The 20,493-nt window shown below is 48.6% G+C and overlaps 2 protein-coding genes across 3 annotated transcripts; one reads left to right on the plus strand and one right to left on the minus strand.

Annotated features, from left to right (window-relative positions):
- Window positions 1–496: 496 nt before the first annotated feature.
- Window positions 497–14,192, minus strand: ap4m1 (adaptor related protein complex 4 subunit mu 1). Of its 2 annotated transcripts, none has more exons than XM_038300717.1 (16): window positions 13,926–14,192; window positions 6,960–7,050; window positions 6,376–6,461; window positions 6,204–6,310; window positions 6,044–6,140; window positions 5,863–5,973; window positions 5,656–5,733; window positions 5,487–5,549; window positions 5,340–5,406; window positions 3,638–3,691; window positions 3,458–3,564; window positions 3,290–3,381; window positions 2,820–2,864; window positions 1,807–1,857; window positions 1,357–1,474; window positions 497–743 (listed from the first exon to the last, which is right to left on the minus strand). In XM_038300717.1, the coding sequence occupies exons 2-16, from the start codon at window positions 7,021–7,023 to the stop codon at window positions 552–554; spliced, it is 1,332 nt and encodes a 443-aa protein (XP_038156645.1). In that variant the 5' UTR covers window positions 7,024–7,050; window positions 13,926–14,192; the 3' UTR covers window positions 497–551. The 2 variants fall into 2 exon arrangements, with proteins under 2 accessions (XP_038156645.1, XP_038156646.1); XM_038300718.1 differs by having other exon boundaries at window positions 6,960–7,053.
- Window positions 14,193–14,377: 185 nt separating this feature from the next.
- Window positions 14,378–18,482, plus strand: rbmx2 (RNA binding motif protein X-linked 2). Its single transcript, XM_038300671.1, has 6 exons — window positions 14,378–14,473; window positions 16,518–16,633; window positions 16,782–16,833; window positions 17,363–17,492; window positions 17,612–17,789; window positions 17,869–18,482. Exons 1-6 carry the CDS (start codon window positions 14,469–14,471, stop codon window positions 18,336–18,338), a joined length of 951 nt encoding a protein of 316 aa, XP_038156599.1. The 5' UTR covers window positions 14,378–14,468; the 3' UTR covers window positions 18,339–18,482.
- The last annotated feature ends 2,011 nt before the right edge of the window (window positions 18,483–20,493 follow it).

Here is a 20,493-nt window from a genome sequence, read left to right on the forward strand (position 1 = left end):
TTTAAGGAGGGCGGGCCCTCGCACGCTGAAATTAGGACTAGCATCACAGATTACCAGTCCAAGCCTGCGTGCTAGTGTGGTGTGCAAGTCGTGAGGAACCGAGGTCGGCATGGTTAACTGATCCTAACTAGGTCCCAACTCGGGACAGGTCAGAGTAGTGTAATTTGGGTTATAGAGAACTGAAGGTTCTACAAGCTGAGAACTGGATAGATTCCAGAACCCAGCATGAGGGTAGCTTTATTTTGAAGGTCTATATCCAGCTGCTTCGCCGCTGAAGGTTCTGGTTCTGAGGGTTCTCCTTCAGCCAGCAGGGTATTCATTTGTCTGGATTGTTTTGGACCTCTAGTTCTGAATAGGTGGACTGTTGTATGGTTTACTGCTGGTTCCGTGGTCTGATAGAAATGACAGAAGCTAAACCTGGAAAAAAGTCAGCTGGTCTGGTTCTGCTCAGGGTTGGTTCTAGTTCTGCTCAAGTCCAAAAACAACAAGCATCGGGTCTGGCTTGGTTCAACACAACTTTATTTACAGACGTAGTTCTGGTTGATCCCAGTTCAGATCCGGATGACGTAGGAGTCGGAGTGAGTGACGTATCGGACCCAGCGCTGCGGCGTGCCGGGCTGGACCGGAGTCAGGCGCAGGAAGCGGATCAGCAGTCCGGTGGCGGTCAGCTTGGGCAGCTCGAAGGTCAGAGCGACCGGACCGAGCTCTAACATGGAGGCCGAGCTCAGTGCCGGGACGTCCAGCTGGGAAAGAGACACATGGGTCAGAACCAAAAGGGTAACACAGATGGATCTCTGCATGCACAGAACCAGAACTCATCAGGATCGGCAAACTGGAACCAGACTTTACCTTGATGATTCTTAAATGTTGGCTCGTAGTTCTGCTCTATAAACTGGGCTGTAGTAGTTAGAACCTATTAAAGGGAACGGGTCAGCTCAGCAGGTCCAACTGAGAAGGACCCAGGTTCTGGTTCTGAGCCTCCAAGTAACTTCATGTAAAGTTCTGAGTCAGAAAGAACTGAGACGAGGGGATGGCCGACCCGCTTTAGGGGACCCAGAAGACCCAGTTTTGCATGTCTCCAGAAAGTCCGACCCGAAAGACAACTCAGCAGAAGAAGGACAGGACCGGGCATCCCTGTTCTAATGGACTGGATCTCAGTCCCACCAGAACACTGGAGCCTGACTGGCATAGAACCGGGTCTCTGAATGGTTCTGTCTGAGATGGCTTAGGTTTCTGTCCAGAACCTCTAACCGCAGACCCCAGAGTAAAACATAGGTCAGATCCTTAATCTGGACTGAGCCGGTTATTTCCTCAACAGGTTCTGATCGTTGCAGGCACAGAGAAAAGAACCCTGACCTTGAACAGGGCGGAGAGCTGGGTTCCTCCAGAGAAACGCGGGATCCTCCAGACCACAGCTCGGTTCTGCTGCTGCAGCTCAGCGTTCTGATCCGGACTGCTCAACTCCTGGGACAGGCTGGAGGGACAGACGATGGACATCATCATCATCAGACACCAGACTCTAGCTGAACCCTCCTGGTTCTGGAGCCATGGAACCAGAACCAGGTGGGTTCAGCTGGAGTCTGGACCAGACTTGTTTGAATGTTCTGATGTTGGACTCTGCTGGGTCGGATCAGAACATCAGTCTGGATCGGCAGGCCCTGTGGTTCTGTCCGACCCAAACTGCTGCTCAAATGGCTCATTTAATCTCCAGATCAGAACCAGGTTTAGGTGGATCCATCCACCAGAACACACCAGAACCAGAATCTACTGCAACAGGAACAATAGTTTCCATGGCAACTAGCTCACCTGACAGAGCCTTTTGGAACCGGGATGAAGATGCTGACATTGATGGCAGAGCTGCAAAACAGGACAGGAGTGTCATCATCATCATCAGTAACAATCATTATCTTCATTAACCATCACCATGGAGACCCTCCTCCTCTTCCTCTCTAAACTCAGCTCCCTCTGACCTTTGACCTTCACCTGGGTCTCCAGAGAATGTTCTACTTCCTTCTGTTGCTTCTCTATCCTGACTTTCAACACGTCCCCTTTTCATCATCGGGACAAAGTCCAACACACTCCCTGTCCATCTTTGGAAGCTCTCTCTATCCTGTCATCGACTTTCTTTCTCAGCTGTTTCAGGTCCAGGTTCTACTGCCTGATGACCATCCTGGTACCACCTCTGTGGGAAGATGAAGAGGGGCTGTGGGCTCCATCCTCAGACTCACTTTGCTGGTTTCTGCTGACCCTTAGAAACAGGATGGGTCCAATCAGAAAGAACCAGGATGTTTCAAGTCAGAAGGAACCATGTTCGGTCCAGTCAGAAGGAACCAGGATGGGTCCAGATATTCTGATTCAGGACCTTCTGGTTCCTGTCAGGCTGATGGACAGAAACTTCACTCGATTGCTTTTTTTTTTTCTTCCCCAGAAAGGAACTAGGGCCGCCTCCTAGCAACCAGCAGTGCCGAGCCTGGAGCTGGTCCAGATGTTTGCATATGTCGCTCGTGCTGACGTGCTGCTGCACCTAGACTGATTTTCATGTGCAAATCAGGGCCAGACGGGCTGGAACGGGCTGCAGCAGCCCAGTTCAATCAGCCCTGTTCTGACCCGCCCAGATCCAGCAGAACCGAAAAAAACAAACAAACAAACATGAACCTTCAGACGGATCAAGCTGGGAACATCTAGACCAGTTTAAATGGATCCATCTGGAACCCAGACCATAACCCAGTACGCTCTATACCCTCTATATCTATCTGCAGCAGATCTGGCAGCCATGATAGAGGGTTCCACCAGAACTGGAGGTTCAGGTTCAAACGGACCTCTTTGGTGGAAGATCACAGCGGAGCTTCAGGTACATCAGGAGCCTGCAGAGAAGAAGAACAGAACCAATCAGAGAGCAGGAGACATTTTGGACACAGGAGAGGTTCTGGTTCTAGTTGACCGGGTCAGGGAGGGGGATCCACTTCAGCTCTGCTAGAACATATAAACTAGAATGAATAAACAGATCTTTGGTTGTTGTCTCTGTTCTTATCCCAGTTTGTCTGCTTCTGGACCATGAATGCTCCATAGAACGTTCTGCTTTTCTGCATGGGGAACTAAAGAAAGATCTGTGGGTGTTCAGAACCCGGTATCAGCAATAGATCTGCAGCCTAAACAAGATGTGGATCCACTGATGGACCCAGAACCACCTTCCTCACAGTTCCTTCAGTTTCTCTTGAAGAACCAGATGTTCTAACTTCCTGTTTCCTCTGTACCAGCAGTTCTGGTTCTGAGGGCGGTACCAGCTCACCTTCCAGCAGGGTCCCTCTCTATGGTTGGGAAGAGGCGGAAAGGCAGCGGCGCCGGCAGCTCATCCCTCAGCTGGTACTGCATCACCGTTTGCTGGAGGAGGAGGAGGAGGAGTGAGGGAACAGCAGATGATGAAGAACTAATCCAGAACCACAGATGGTTCCGTCACCTCTCCCTGTGTCGGACAGAGACGCAGGATCCTGTGGCTGTCGAACTCCTCCAGCTGGACCATCTGATGAAAGCTGCACTCATCGACCCGCACCGCTGCTCCGTATCCTGGACAGAACCAGAACCTTTTAGTGGGAAACTGGTTCTGACCCGGTCAAAAGACCAGGTGGGAGGAGCTTACCTCTGACTTGGGCCTTCCCTATGCAGAACTCCTCGTTTAGACCGATCCTCATCTCTGAGACAAACGACAGAGTGGGACAGATTCAGACTCACAACTGTCTCTCTGGTTCTAAGGGTTCTACTGTCTCTCTGGTTCTAAGGGTTCTACTGTCTCTCTGGTTCTAATAGTTCTACTGTCTCTTTGGTTCTAATGTCTCTCTGGTTCTAATGGTTCTACCGTCTCTCTGGTTCTAATGGTTCTACCGTCTCTCTGGTTCTAAGGGTTCCACTGTCTCTCTGGTTCTTGTTCTAATGGTTCCTATCATCTCTCTCTTTCTAAGAGTTCCACTCTGTCTCTCTGGTTCTAAGGGTTTCACCGTCTGTCTCTGGTTCTAGTTCTAAGGGTTGCACCGTCTCTCTGGTTCTAAGAGTTCCATTGTCTCTAGTTCTAAGGTTTGCACCGTCTCTGGTTCTAGTTCTAAGGGTACCACTGTCCCTATGGTTCTAGTTCTAATGGTTCCACCGTCTCTCTGGTTCTAAGGGTTCCACAGTCTCTCTGGTTCTAGTTCTAAGGGTTCTATCGACTCTTTGGTTCTAAGAGTTCCATTGTCTCTCTAGTTCAAAGGGTTGCACCGTCTCTCTGGTTCTAGTTCTAAGGGTTGCACCGTCTCTCTGGTTCTAAGAGTTCCATTGTCTCTCTAGTTCTAAGGGTTGCACCGTCTCTCTGGTTCTAGTTCTAAGGGTTCCACCGTCGCTATTGTTCTATTTCTAATGCTTCCACCATCTCTCTGGTTCTAAAGGTTGCACCGTCTCTCTCTGGTTCTAAGGGTTCCACTGTCTCTTTGGTTCTAGTTCTAAGGGTTCCATTGACTCTCTGGTTCTAAGAGTTCCATTGTCTCTCTAGTTCTAAGGGTTGCACCGTCTCTCTGGTTCTAAGGGTTGCACCGTCTCTCTGGTTCTAAGGGTTCCACCGTCTCTCTAGTTCTAAGGGTTGCACCGTCTCTCTGGTTCTAAGGGTTGCACCGTCTCTCTGGTTCTAAGGGTTGCACCGTCTCTCTAGTTCTAAGGGTTGCACCGTCTCTCTGGTTCTAAGGGTTGCACCGTCTCTCTGGTTCTAAGGGTTGCACCGTCTCTCTGGTTCTAAGGGTTCCACCGTCTCTCTAGTTCTAAGGGTTGCACCGTCTCTCTGGTTCTAAGGGTTGCACCGTCTCTCTGGTTCTAAGGGTTCCACCGTCTCTCTGGTTCTAAGAGTTCCATTGTCTCTCTAGTTCTAAGGGTTGCACCGTCTCTCTGGTTCTAAGGGTTGCACCGTCTCTCTGGTTCTAAGGGTTGCACCGTCTCTCTGGTTCTAAGGGTTGCACCGTCTCTCTGGTTCTAAGGGTTCCACCGTCTCTCTAGTTCTAAGGGTTGCACCGTCTCTCTGGTTCTAAGGGTTGCACCGTCTCTCTGGTTCTAAGGGTTGCACCGGCTCTCTGGTTCTAAGGGTTGCACCGTCTCTCAGGTTCTAAGGGTTCCACCGTCTCTCTGGTTCTAAGTGTTGCACCGTCTCTCTGGTTCTAAGGGTTCCACCGTCTCTCTGGTTCTAAGGGTTGCACCGTCTCTCTGGTTCTAAGGGTTGCACCGTCTCTCTGGTTCTAAGGGTTCCACCGTCTCTCTGGTTCTAAGGGTTCCACCGTCTCTCTGGTTCTAAGGGTTCCACCATCACTCACTGCGGAGGAACTCACCGGAGCAGTTTGGCATGTAGCACTTGACCCGGATCTCTCCTTCCACGTCAGCCTTCATCAGAACCCCCTGTGGGTCGGAACACAAACAGCTCTGATGGGCCCATTCAGGACAGTGGACCCGACCCAGAACATTCTGACTGGACTCACGTTTGATCCAATGACTACGGACATCCTCTCGATCACGTCCACAAAGATCTCGCTCTTCCCCCCCTGGAGAACGACAAAGGAACCGCCTCATCAACAGAACCTGGGAGTTCAGCTCAGGAGGACACAGTCCAGATGGACCTGGTTCAGAACCGGTGAGGGTGAAGCTTACCTGCTCTCTGCTAGACTGGATGGGTCTGGTGGCAGCAGAACCTGGAGCAACTTTGCTCTGCTGAGTTTCTGCTCCAAACTGTAACAGAGAAGAATCGTGAGCAGTCCAGAACCAGACTGTTGGACCATTTTTGAATTGATTCTCCTGAGCTGTTTGGTTCAGGAACAAATCAAATCTGTGCTGGTTCTGGATCTGGTTCTACTGTACCAGCCCCACGTTGCTGAGGTCAAACAGGCTGAAGGTTTTGGAGGAAACAGCCTCTGTCTGGATGAAGTTCTTCAGGATGTCGGAGGACGTGGTCTGGATGTATCCGTGGTCCTGCAGCAGAGACAGATGGTAATAAATGTTGCTCTCTGAGAACCCAGAACATCGTGAGGGACGGACTCACCAGAACCTCGTCCAGCAGCTCGTAGATCAGAGCGTAGTTCATCTGGACGGCCTTCTCTGAGATGCCGCCGCAGAAATCTTTGACCAGAGCAGCGAGTCTGAAACGGGACACATGTTGGCTCAACATCTGGACTCAGATGGTTCGCTGAGACCAAACCTACCGATTGAGGAACTCGATGATGGTGAATGGGGAGGAGTCCGCTGTCGTCGTGGCAACCCAGTAGAGTCCTCCTTGCTTGACGTGGACAAAGTGCAAATCCTTGTGGTTCTGGAGAGAAACACCGGGTTAGGATGAGGGATGGGAATGTCCCATCCAGATGGTAGGGGTGTTACCATGACAACCGGAGGCTGGTCTCCCTTCAGCGCTGTGACCTTCTCATAGAAGATATCGATGACATCACTTCCTGCCTCTCCACGATCTAAGAGTCGCCTCACAGTCAAGTTTTAAAACATAGAGCTGAATTCTGATTGGCTGATAGAGACATAGAATAGAGCACAATAGAATGGAAAAGAGTAAAATAGAATACAATCATATAGAATAAAATAGAACACATCAACATAGACTACAAAACAAAACAGAATAGAACAGAATGAAATAGAATAAAATGGAATATAATCATATAGGATGAAATAGAAGAGTTCACCTTAAAATAGAAAAAGACAATAGAATAGAACAGAATGAAAAAGGACAAAATATAATGGAAAACAATAGATTACAATAGAAAGCAAAATAAAACAGAATAAAATAAATTAGAGATCACAGTTCCTGTCCTTTAGCAGAGAACCTGGGTTCTTTAAGCAGAAAAAGCTAATTGGTTGAAACTCGACTAGAAAATGAAAGTAAAAAAGCCCATCTTTACTGGTGCCTACTGGTTTCTAGTAGAACCTACTGGTCTTTACTGGGATCAGAAGGATACAGTCTTTGTAGATGAGGTGGTCGCCTCTGGAGGACAGGATGAAGAGCTGAGAGATCACCATCATCCCTCTGAGACAAACACAAACTTGAACCTGCTTAGATCACGGAGAGGGAACCTGCTTAGAACACAGAGAGGGAACCTGCTTAGAACACGGAGAGGGAACCTGCTTAGAACACAGAGAGGGAACCTGCTTAGAACACGGAGAGGGAACCTGCTTAGATCACGGAGAGGGAACCTGCTTAGAACACAAAGAGGGAACCTGCTTAGATCACGGAGAGGGAACCTGCTTAGAACACAGAGAGGGAACCTGCTTAGAACACGGAGAGGGAACCTGCTTAGATCACGGAGAGGGAACCTGCTTAGAACACAAAGAGGGAACCTGCTTAGAACACATAGGGAACCTGCTTAGAACACGGAGAGGGAACCTGCTTAGAACATGGAGAGGGAACCTGCTTAGAACACGGAGAGGGAACCTGCTTAGATCACGGAGAGGGAACCTGCTTAGAACACAGAGAGGGAACCTGCTTAGAACACGGAGAGGGAACCTGCTTAGAACACGGAGAGGGAACCTGCTTAGAACACGGAGAGGGAACCTGCTTAGAACACGGAGAGGGAACCTGCTTAGATCACGGAGAGGGAACCTGCTTAGATCACGGAGAGGGAACCTGCTTAGAACACAAAGAGGGAACCTGCTTAGAACACATAGGGAACCTGCTTAGAACACGGAGAGGGAACCTGCTTAGAACACGGAGAGGGAACCTGCTTAGAACATGGAGAGGGAACCTGCTTAGAACACGGAGAGGGAACCTGCTTAGATCACGGAGAGGGAACCTGCTTAGAACACGGAGAGGGAACCTGCTTAGAACACGGAGAGGGAACCTGCTTAGAACATGGAGAGGGAACCTGCTTAGAACACGGAGAGGGAACCTGCTTAGATCACGGAGAGGGAACCTGCTTAGATCACGGAGAGGGAACCTTCTTAGAACACGGAGAGGGAACCTGCTTAGATCACGGAGAGGGAACCTGCTTAGATCACGGAGAGGGAACCTGCTTAGAACACAGAGAGGGAACCTGCTTAGAACACGGAGAGGGAACCTGCTTAGATCACGGAGAGGGAACCTGCTTAGATCACGGAGAGGGAACCTGCTTAGAACACGGAGAGGGAACCTGCTTAGAACACGGAGAGGGAACCTGCTTAGATCACGGAGAGGGAACCTGCTTAGAACACGGAGAGGGAACCTGCTTAGAACACAAAGAGGGAACCTGCTTAGAACACATAGGGAACCTGCTTAGAACACGGAGAGGGAACCTGCTTAGAACATGGAGAGGGAACCTGCTTAGAACACGGAGAGGGAACCTGCTTAGATCACGGAGAGGGAACCTGCTTAGATCACGGAGAGGGAACCTGCTTAGAACACGGAGAGGGAACCTGCTTAGAACACGGAGAGGGAACCTGCTTAGAACACGGAGAGGGAACCTGCTTAGATCACGGAGAGGGAACCTGCTTAGATCACGGAGAGGGAACCTGCTTAGAACACGGAGAGGGAACCTGCTTAGATCACGGAGAGGGAACCTGCTTAGATCACGGAGAGGGAACCTGCTTAGAACACAGAGAGGGAACCTGCTTAGAACACGGAGAGGGAACCTGCTTAGATCACGGAGAGGGAACCTGCTTAGATCACGGAGAGGGAACCTGCTTAGAACACGGAGAGGGAACCTGCTTAGAACACGGAGAGGGAACCTGCTTAGATCACGGAGAGGGAACCTGCTTAGAACACGGAGAGGGAACCTGCTTAGAACACGGAGAGGGAACCTGCTTAGAACACGGAGAGGGAACCTGCTTAGAACACAAAGAGGGAACCTGCTTAGAACACAAAGAGGGAACCTGCTTAGAACACATAGGGAACCTGCTTAGAACACGGAGAGGGAACCTGCTTAGAACACGGAGAGGGAACCTGCTTAGAACACGGAGAGGGAACCTGCTTAGATCACGGAGAGGGAACCTGCTTAGAACACGGAGAGGGAACCTGCTTAGAACACAAAGAGGGAACCTGCTTAGAACACATAGGGAACCTGCTTAGAACACGGAGAGGGAACCTGCTTAGAACACGGAGAGGGAACCTGCTTAGAACACGGAGAGGGAACCTGCTTAGAACACAGAGAGGGAACCTGCTTAGAACACAGAGAGGGAAACTGCTTAGAACACGGAGAGGGAACCTGCTTAGAACACAGAGAGGGAACCTGCTTAGAACACAGAGAGGGAACCTGCTTAGAACACATAGGGAACCTGCTTAGAACACAGAGAGGGAACCTGCTTAGAACACGGAGAGGGAACCTGCTTAGAACACGGAGAGGGAACCTGCTTAGAACACAGAGAGGGAACCTGCTTAGATCACGGAGAGGGAACCTGCTTAGAACACGGAGAGGGAACCTGCTTAGAACATGGAGAGGGAACCTGCTTAGAACACGGAGAGGGAACCTGCTTAGATCACGGAGAGGGAACCTGCTTAGATCACGGAGAGGGAACCTGCTTAGAACACGGAGAGGGAACCTGCTTAGATCACGGAGAGGGAACCTGCTTAGAACACAGAGAGGGAACCTGCTTAGAACACGGAGAGGGAACCTGCTTAGATCACGGAGAGGGAACCTGCTTAGATCACGGAGAGGGAACCTGCTTAGAACACGGAGAGGGAACCTGCTTAGAACACGGAGAGGGAACCTGCTTAGATCACGGAGAGGGAACCTGCTTAGAACACGGAGAGGGAACCTGCTTAGAACACGGAGAGGGAACCTGCTTAGAACACGGAGAGGGAACCTGCTTAGAACACAAAGAGGGAACCTGCTTAGAACACAAAGAGGGAACCTGCTTAGAACACATAGGGAACCTGCTTAGAACACGGAGAGGGAACCTGCTTAGAACACGGAGAGGGAACCTGCTTAGAACACGGAGAGGGAACCTGCTTAGATCACGGAGAGGGAACCTGCTTAGAACACGGAGAGGGAACCTGCTTAGAACACAAAGAGGGAACCTGCTTAGAACACATAGGGAACCTGCTTAGAACACGGAGAGGGAACCTGCTTAGAACACGGAGAGGGAACCTGCTTAGAACACAGAGAGGGAACCTGCTTAGAACACAGAGAGGGAACCTGCTTAGAACACATAGGGAACCTGCTTAGAACACGGAGAGGGAACCTGCTTAGATCACGGAGAGGGAAACTGCTTAGAACACGGAGAGGGAACCTGCTTAGAACACAGAGAGGGAACCTGCTTAGAACACAGAGAGGGAACCTGCTTAGAACACATAGGGAACCTGCTTAGAACACAGAGAGGGAACCTGCTTAGAACACGGAGAGGGAACCTGCTTAGAACACGGAGAGGGAACCTGCTTAGAACACAGAGAGGGAACCTGCTTAGAACACGGAGAGGGAACCTGCTTAGAACACAGAGAGGGATCCTGCTTAGAACACAGAGAGGGAACCTGCTTAGAACACAGAGAGGGAACCTGCTTAGAACACAGAGAGGGAACCTGCTTAGATCACGAAGAGGGAACCTGCTTAGAACACGAAGAGGGAACCTGCTTAGATCACGAAGAGGGAACCTGCTTAGATCACGAAGAGGGAACCTGCTTAGATCACAGAGAGGGAACCTGCTTAGAACATAGAGAGGGAACCTGCTTAGAACACAGAGAGGGAACCTGCTTAGAACACGGAGAAGGAACCTGCTTAGATCACGGAGAGGGAACCTGCTTAGAACACGGAGAGCGAACCTGCTTAGAACACGGAGAGGGAACCTGCTTAGAACATGGAGAGGGAACCTGCTTAGAACACGGAGAGGGAACCTGCTTAGAACACGGAGAGGAAACCTGCTTAGATCACGGAGAGGGAACCTGCTTAGGACACGAAGAGGGAACCTGCTTAGAACACGGAGAGGGAACCTGCTTAGAGCGCAGAGGGAATCTTCTTAGAACACGGAGAGGGAACCTGCTTAGAACACGGAGAGGGATCCTGCTTAGAGCGCAGAGGGAATCTTCTTAGAACACGGAGAGGGAACCTGCTTAGAACACGGAGAGGGAACCTGCTTAGAACACGGAGAGGGAACCTGCTTAGATCACGGAGAGGGAACCTGCTTAGATCACGGAGAGGGAACCTGCTTAGAGCGCAGAGGGAATCTTCTTAGAACACGGAGAGGGAACCTGCTTAGATCACGGAGAGGGAACCTGCTTAGAACACGGAGAGGGAACCTGCTTAGAACACGGAGAGGGAACCTGCTTAGAACACGGAGAGGGAATCTTCTTAGAACACGGAGAGGGAACCTGCTTAGAACACGGAGAGGGAACCTGCTTAGAACACGGAGAGGGAACCTGCTTAAAACACGGAGAGGGAACCTGCTTAGAGCGCAGAGGGAATCTTCTTAGAACACGGAGAGGGAACCTGCTTAGAACACGGAGAGGGAACCTGCTTAGAACACGGAGAGGGAACCTGCTTAGAACACGGAGAGGGAACCTGCTTAAAACACGGAGAGGGAACCTGCTTAGAACACGGAGAGGGAACCTGCTTAGAACACGGAGAGGGAACCTGCTTAGAACACAGAGAGGGAACCTGCTTAGATCACGGAGAGGGAACCTGCTTAAAACACGGAGAGGGAACCTGCTTAGAACACGGAGAGGGAACCTGCTTAGAACACGGAGAGGGAACCTGCTTAGAACACGGAGAGGGAACCTGCTTAAAACACGGAGAGGGAACCTGCTTAGATCACGGAGAGGGAACCTGCTTAGATCACGGAGAGGGAACCTGCTTAGATCACGGAGAGGGAACCTGCTTAGAACACAAAGAGGGAACCTGCTTAGATCACGGAGAGGGAACCTGCTTAAAACACGGAGAGGGAACCTGCTTAGATCACGGAGAGGGAACCTGCTTAAAACACGGAGAGGGAACCTGCTTAGATCACGGAGAGGGAACCTGCTTAGAACACGGAGAGGGAACCTGCTTAGAACACGGAGAGGGAACCTGCTTAGATCACGGAGAGGGAACCTGCTTAGAACACGGAGAGGGAACCTGCTTAGAACACGGAGAGGGAACCTGCTTAGAACACGGAGAGGGAATCTTCTTAGAACACGGAGAGGGAACCTGCTTAAAACACGGAGAGGGAACCTGCTTAGATCACGGAGAGGGAACCTGCTTAGAACACGGAGAGGGAACCTGCTTAGAACACGGAGAGGGAACCTGCTTAGAACACGGAGAGGGAATCTTCTTAGAACACGGAGAGGGAACCTGCTTAGAACACGGAGAGGGAACCTGCTTAGAACACGGAGAGGGAACCTGCTTAAAACACGGAGAGGGAACCTGCTTAGAGCGCAGAGGGAATCTTCTTAGAACACGGAGAGGGAACCTGCTTAGAACACGGAGAGGGAACCTGCTTAAAACACGGAGAGGGAACCTGCTTAGAACACGGAGAGGGAACCTGCTTAAAACACGGAGAGGGAACCTGCTTAGAACACGGAGAGGGAACCTGCTTAGAACACGGAGAGGGAACCTGCTTAGAACACAGAGAGGGAACCTGCTTAGATCACGGAGAGGGAACCTGCTTAAAACACGGAGAGGGAACCTGCTTAAAACACGGAGAGGGAACCTGCTTAGAACACGGAGAGGGAACCTGCTTAGAACACGGAGAGGGAACCTGCTTAGAACACGGAGAGGGAACCTGCTTAGATCACGGAGAGGGAACCTGCTTAGATCACGGAGAGGGAACCTGCTTAGATCACGGAGAGGGAACCTGCTTAGATCACGGAGAGGGAACCTGCTTAGATCACGGAGAGGGAACCTGCTTAGAACACAAAGAGGGAACCTGCTTAGATCACGGAGAGGGAACCTGCTTAAAACACGGAGAGGGAACCTGCTTAGATCACGGAGAGGGAACCTGCTTAAAACACGGAGAGGGAACCTGCTTAGAACACGGAGAGGGAACCTGCTTAGATCACGGAGAGGGAACCTGCTTAGATCACGGAGAGGGAACCTGCTTAGAACACAAAGAGGGAACCTGCTTAGATCACGGAGAGGGAACCTGCTTAAAACACGGAGAGGGAACCTGCTTAGATCACGGAGAGGGAACCTGCTTAAAACACGGAGAGGGAACCTGCTTAGATCACGGAGAGGGAACCTGCTTAAAACACTGAGAGGGAACCTGCTTAGATCACGGAGAGGGAACCTGCTTAAAACACGGAGAGGGAACCTGCTTAGATCACGGAGAGGGAACCTGCTTAAAACACGGAGAGGGAACCTGCTTAGATCACGGAGAGGGAACCTGCTTAAAACACGGAGAGGGAACCTGCTTAGAACACGGAGAGGGAACCTGCTTAAAACACGGAGAGGGAACCTGCTTAGAACACGGAGAGGGAACCTGCTTAGAGCGCAGAGGGAATCTTCTTAGAACACAAAGAGGGGTTCTTTACAGCATTCTATTGATCGGGTGGAACCAGCAGGGCCAGTCTGGTCCTACAGCCACCAGGAGGAACCAAACAGAGAAATCTGGGAACAGAACTGCTTTCTTTAAGCCAGCTGACCAGCAGTGTGTTGACACCTGAGGGGAACGGATGTGAACCTCAGGAACCTCTTCTTCTTTAAGAACCTTGATGATCCGGTACCATTCTGGACCCCAGGATCTAATTAAACCTGTTTCCTCTGGAGAGGTTACCCAGCTCCAGCCATCCTTCAGAGGGAAGCTTTACTGGGTCTAATGATTCTGACCCGGATCTGTTCTGAGATGGACTGGACCCAAACAGACGGGTTACAGACACAGAACCAGGTCTGTGGCCCATCACAGGAAGACAGAACCGGGTCAGAACTGATCAGAGAAAACATTAACACCGGGTCCACAGAGTCAGACGGATCTTAAACAGAACCAGAGTGAAACCAGCACCAGGAAGCAGAGATCAGTTTACATCCCCGAATCAGAAAGGATTTACTCACTGCTGAAGGCGGAACCGAACCGGACAGTTCGGTTGAAGCCCGTTTTATGTGTCCATAAATGCGACAGTTGAAGAGCAGCTTATCGGAGCTGAATTATGTTAAAGTTTGATTATTCTTTTTTTTCTCCATCTGGTATTAAACAGATCAGCGTCGATCTAAACACAGTGCCGAAAAATTTAAATGTGATAATATAAAAAAATGTAAACGTTTATGGGCAGAACTGAGACTTTCACCGGGTGATCGCTTAGCAGCTAGCCCCACAGCGCCCCCTAAAGGCGGGGGGTAGAGCTGCTCATTTTGTCAGGTTTATTATCTTGGGAAAAACAACAAAAATACATAAATAATTATATTATTTTAAATACTTTATTTCCTCATGTTCTGAGCTCTCCGATAATTAACAGTGGATGTCTTTTAATAACCAAATAGTGATGTTTAAACCAAACGCTAGGTGGCAGCAGAGGGGAGCGTTCAACCGGAAGTCGTCTATGTCAACACGGTGAACCGTTTCCTCCTCACGACGCTTCTCCTCCGATGCTTTAAATCATGAAGTAAGTAATTTTTTCTCCTTTTGCTCGGGCTGGTTCTGCCAGTAGTGGACTGATGGATTTATCATGTCTGGTTCGCGTTTGGTACCGGTACCGACCTACTCCTGTGCTCGTTACTGAAAGCAGCCACCTCCCCCCGGATTTCATTCAGAATTTAACAAATTTAAATACATTTTTTTATTAACAGGTTTATAAATCGGATTAAATCCAAAATCAAATTATCTATTGATGTAGTAACATGCTGCTCTTTAAATCGGCTTTCAAATTGAATCCAAAAGTTTGATATTTTTGTTTGGGTTCGCTCTCCTCTTAAAGTTTAGGGTGTTCCTGTCTAAAAGGATGAAACTTTATTTAGTTTGGTTGTTTAGAAAAGATTCATGTTTGTTTAAAACAACGAGCTGCTGTTCTGTTGTGATTGGACTGCAGGGGCGTCTCTAGGACCAAAACCTCCAGGGCAGCTGGGTTCCTCTCTGGATCAAGATGGTCGCCATGTTCAGGAAGTTTTCAGACAATTCACCCAAAAAACATGAAAGACTATTTCTGATGATGACTAAATTCTCCAGATTAGGTGATGGCTGGGATTATATGACCACAGATTAGTTTCTGTGTGTGAGAATAACCTGATATCCTGCTTGTTGCAGTTCAGGAGCTATTTGGCCCCCTGAGTTCAGACAAACCAAAGCAGAGCAGCAAATTTAACACCATTTTTATAAAACATAAAGGCCGTTTCTCAATTCACTTGAACGTAAGTACAGACTCGTGTCCTCACCAAGTATGTTCTTGAGAAGAACACAGGAATGTCTGGACTCTGGGAGAATGGGAGCACGCAGCATAAATCTGGGTCAGTTGGAACAGAAGCGTACTGATGACATCACCACATGACCGGCTCGTCTATAGCTGCATTTCACCTCCTGTTATTAATAGTCTCTAGATAATAAGAAATGATTGCTTTTTTCATTTAGTGGTGGAATAATATTGAACACAGTCAGATAAACACAAATCAAATGAACATTTTTTCAAATAAAACAAAAAAATCGTCATCAGAGCCAGCGGGACTTCACACACGGTGCGGGTTGCTGCAGGCGGGCTAGGATTAGACATGGCTGCCGTTAGCTTTGGAGCTCCGCTGGTTGCCGGGGTCCTCTCAACTTTGGAATTTCTTTTTTTTAAATTATGCATTACATCAGTTAATGGGCCTTATAGTGAGGCTTAAAAGTATAATGTTCTCGTTTTAAATGATCCTAAAATGTAGTTATATGGAACAGCTGCAACAGAAAAGAGAACTTTTAACTTTCAATGGAGCGCTGCATTGAAAGCTGCTGCTGCCGCAGTGCATGCTGGGACAGCTGTCAATCTCAAGACTGGACAAGTCTGCTCTGATGCATGCTGGGTAAATAGAGAGGGGTTGAGAACAACATCCGGGGACTTTGTGTGTTCTCGGTCTGCTGTTCTTGTGAAGTGGAACAGCACTCGGGCTGAGGATGATGTTTCACGAGTACACTTATTGAGAAACGCTTAAAGTCCAATTTTTAGTAAATATCTGCTGCCATCGGTCTCTATTTTTAGGTGTGGAAAAATAAAATACCACATTTTCTCTCTACAGAATGTTGGTGTTTGTGGGAAATTATGTTAAAGCATCCATGGTTCTAAGTTAACAATCAGTTATCCTGTTCTGCCACAGACGTCTCTTACATCACGTTCAGAACTATGAGCCGGTGGGGGCCCTGCCTTTTGGCCCCACCTCTGATCGGTTCTGTGGGTCGGACTGTCCCCGTTCTCAGTTCTGCAGGCTCACTGTGATCTGTAGACAATCTGGGCCCCCATGAAGCCTCCAATGGGAACCAGAACAGGCCCTCAGATCAGAGGAAGACTAAAGGATGAAGAACAGCTGACAGAAACATCTGGATTTGTTCCAGAAATAAAATGCATCTTTGCTGATTTGTTCTAATTTCTTCCTAATTTAAATGAATTCTTTAGTGTCTGATCAAAGATTGCAGTTTAACCGGTGTTGGTTCTAAGATGAGCGTTCTGATCCGTGTGTCTTCAGTCCTCTGACCAAGGTGAAGCTGATCAACGAGCTGAACGAGCGGGAGGCCGACCTGGGCATCAACGAGGCCGTTTCATGGCACAGCGTGTACAAGGACAGCGCCTGGATCTTTGTTGGTTAGTCATGATCAGGCAGAGGCCCCGAGGGGCCAAAAGGCCCCAAGTGAATCAGGAACAAGATGAGAAGTTTTATCTGATCCAGAGTAAAATGTTTGCAGCTGAACTTCAAATTGAACTAATCTGAATGTCTGTGGACTTCCTGCAGGAGGCTTCCCCTACGAGCTGACCGAGGGAGACCTGATCTGCGTCTTCTCTCAGTAAGTCAGAGGATCCGTCTTCCAGCTGCTGTATCGTCTGATGTCGGCTGAAGGGCTGATTTATACTCTGAAACCAGGTCGTCTGCATGTGTGTCGCAGTGAATACAATTGTACCGCCCACAGGAGGCCTCTGATTGGTCAAATCTATATTCGCTCATATACGGATTTCCTGTTTGGTACCTTAGCGGCTTGTTTTGTTTGTATGACCGCCATTGTGGAAAATGACTCATGAAAATGGACCAGCTAGAAGAGCGAGGTGCGCGAAAACGCTGGGACTCTTTTTCCACCTGGATCCCCGCTCTTTTTCGCTCTCATGTCCCTCCATGTCGCACAAACTTGCCCCCAGTTCCTCACCGCCTCGGCCGTATCTAGACCCACAGCTAGTTCATGGTCGGCCATCTTGCGTTGTGGCGTGGAATAACAGCGTAGATCACGCTTCATTATTGGGGATAAATGAAAAATATCTGCGACAAGCTCACTGCAACACACTGGAATGGATAACCGGCCCTTAACGCTTTGATCCCATCAGGTACGGCGAGGTCGTCAACATCAACCTGGTGAGAGACAAGAAGACGGGCAAGTCCAAAGGCTTCTGCTTCATCTGCTACGAGGACCAGAGGAGCACCATCCTGGCTGTGGACAACTTCAACGGCATCAAGGTGAGAGGGCCAACGCTGCCCCCGCTGGCTGACCACTGGAACTGCATGGAGATGATGGAGCTGATGATGATGATGGTGCTGATGATGATGGTGCTGATCCATTTCCACTCTGCTTTCAGATCAAAGGTCGGACCATCCGCGTGGATCACGTCAAGGACTACCGTCCCCCCAAAGACCACGAGGACATCGACGATGTCACCAAACGCCTCAGAGAGGACGGCTGTGCCCCCAGAGATCCTCCCGCCGCCTCAGAGGAAGAGGAGCAGGACGCCATACCTGTGAAGAAGGCCAAGAAAGGTGAGGTCACTTCCTGCTGTCAACAAAGCACCTGATCCAGACCCATCCTCACCTCTTCCTCTGTCGTTTTCCACCCCAGATAAGAAGGAGAAGAAGAAGAAAAAGAAGGAGAAGAAGGAGAAGAAGAAAAAGCGGAGAGAGTCTTCTTCCTCGTCAGATTCGTCTCCTCGTCATCCGCCTGTCGCCGTCCAGGTCAAAGAGGAGAAGCAGGACTCCGCCTACGACAAGTACAACCAGCAGGGGGCGCAGAACGGACAGAGGACGGCGGAGAGAGGGAGAGGAAGGGACAGGGAGGAGGAGCAAGGCAGGAGGGACGGAAAGGACAGGGACAGAGAGACGGAGAGAGACCACAGAGACAGAAGACAAGACGATGACAGAGAGGACAGGAAGAAAGAGACGGGCAGAAGGAGAGACGGCGAGAAGAGAAAAGAGGACAGAGACGACAGATGGAGAGAGACGGATCGAGAGGACAGACGGAGGGAGAGGGAGCGGGACGATGGCAGAAGACGAGACAGAGACGACAGGAGACGAGACACGGAGCGGCGATGAAGGCTGGACTGTAGATGTTTCCTGTGATGTCACTTCCTCCACCGCCCGAGGTCTCAGCTGTCATAACACAGTGGCGCCTCCAGAGGGCGGTGGTGAGGCGCTGTAGAGAGAGAATGATTTTGATAATAAAGAGAATAAAAGATCCGGTTTGATTATTGATTCTAATGAGGAAGGTGGTTACCATGGTGATTCAGCCTTTGCCTGGCCAGCAGGGGGCGCTCCCAGCGAGAACCTGCAAATGTGCCTGTGTTTGCTGCAGGAGGGTAATCAGAACCTTCAGGTCCAGTTCCTCTGATTGGTCAAAGAAACGGAGAACAGGAACAGAGATTAAATCCAAAAAGTTCTGGATATTTCTCTGGATCAGAACCTGCTAGAAGGCAGTAAATGTCATACCCTTCCTCCACCTGTAGGGGGAGTAGAGACCCAGCCAATCTAATGCAGACCCTGGCAGCCGGGTTCTGGAGACACTGGGTCAGTGTTAGGGTGTTAAAAAAGATTAAGGATTTATTTAAGTTTTATTTTAAAATACAACAATTTAAAGTTTTCTATATATATATAAAAAAAGGGATGAGAAAAGCAAAAATAAAATATTTTAGTTCTATTTGAACAAGAAATGACTTTAAAACAGAAGCTTAAAAATCTTTTGTTCATTTCTGAGACCAGATGTCTTCATAAGAGCAGCAAACCTGAGAAGTTGTCATTTTATCGCAGAATAAAATGTGTGGAACCAAAATATGATTTTAATGACCTGTTGACCAATGAAACGACAGATATGTAGCATTAGGATGTGGGGAAGCAGGATGGAAATGAATGAAATCCTCTAAATCACTTCTCTCCATTCAGCCCTTCATGCATTTGCACACATTTCCTCACCACTGTGGTGAACTACTGTTAGGAAAGTTATGACCTTCAGTAATCTGTATAAGCGGGATAAAGGAGCAGGCTTTTTCACTAAGGCTGTAAACCTGTGGGGGATCCTAGGCAGTATTAACGATTATCACTCAAGTAGAAGTATAAATCCTACTGTTTAAAAACACTTTTGTAGAAGTTAGAGTATCAACTTAAGCTTTTTACTCAAGCAAAAGTGTGTATATAAAGTATAAAAGAAATGCGGGTAAAAATGTTAAGGACATGCTTTACTGCTTTAGCTTATTAAATTAACATTTTTCTACAATTCTTGATAACTTCCTTATACCTAAGTTTCTTAGTTTTATAACTAATGGCAGCAGTGACAAATTTAACTTGATCATCTTGAAAAAGGATTTATGTTGGTATGTAGACAAAAAAATCAGACAACTTTCATTGTAATTTTGTATACAGGTCCTCAAAATATTAGCATATTGTGATAAATTTCATTATTTTCCATAATGTAATGATAAAACTTAAAGCATTCATATATTTTAGATTCATTGCACACTAACTGAAATATTTCAGGTCTTTTATTGTCTTAATACGGATGATTTTGGCATACAGCTCATGAAAACCCAACATTCCTATCTCACAAAATTAGAATATTTCGTCTGACCAATAAAAGAAAAGTGTTCTTAATACAAAAAGTTTGAGAAGGACCTCTACACAAAAAACGTTTAGTAGTTTTCCAGACAGTAAATGAACATTCCCATTCCACAGAGTGAAGCAGTGATCAAATGTAAACAGTGTGGGAGAAAAAACATGGTGCAAAAAAAAAAAAAAAAAAACCTGCATTCATTATTAATATATATGGTGCAAATATGGTTTGGTGTTTTCAGTGTGATTCGGTCTGTGACATGATTTAGAGTTTTTTTCAACAGTTCTGCAGTCTGATGGCAGCGTGGAAAAGCCGTTGCAGAATCTGCTGGCCTGCATCCAAAAGGGCAGCAGGGAGAACAGTCCATGGTGGGGGTGTGAGGGGTCATTGATGATGTTACGGGCTTGGGACACACAGCGCTGGGATGAAATGTCTTTAATGGAGGGAAGAGGAGCTCAGATGATCCTCTCTGGTGTTCTCACCACTCTTCTCACCTTCTTCCAGTCTGAGGCGCTGCAGCCTCCACACCACACAGTGAGACAGCTGGTCAGAACGCTCTCTATGGTGCTTCTGTAGAAGGTGGTGAGGATGGGTGGGGACAAGTTGGCTCTCCTCATCCTCTGCAGAAAGTACAAGCGCTTCTGTGCC

This window comes from Cyprinodon tularosa, unplaced genomic scaffold, assembly GCF_016077235.1.
Source record: "Cyprinodon tularosa strain WSP-4 unplaced genomic scaffold, ASM1607723v1 ctg453, whole genome shotgun sequence".
Lineage (NCBI taxonomy): Eukaryota > Metazoa > Chordata > Actinopteri > Cyprinodontiformes > Cyprinodontidae > Cyprinodon > Cyprinodon tularosa.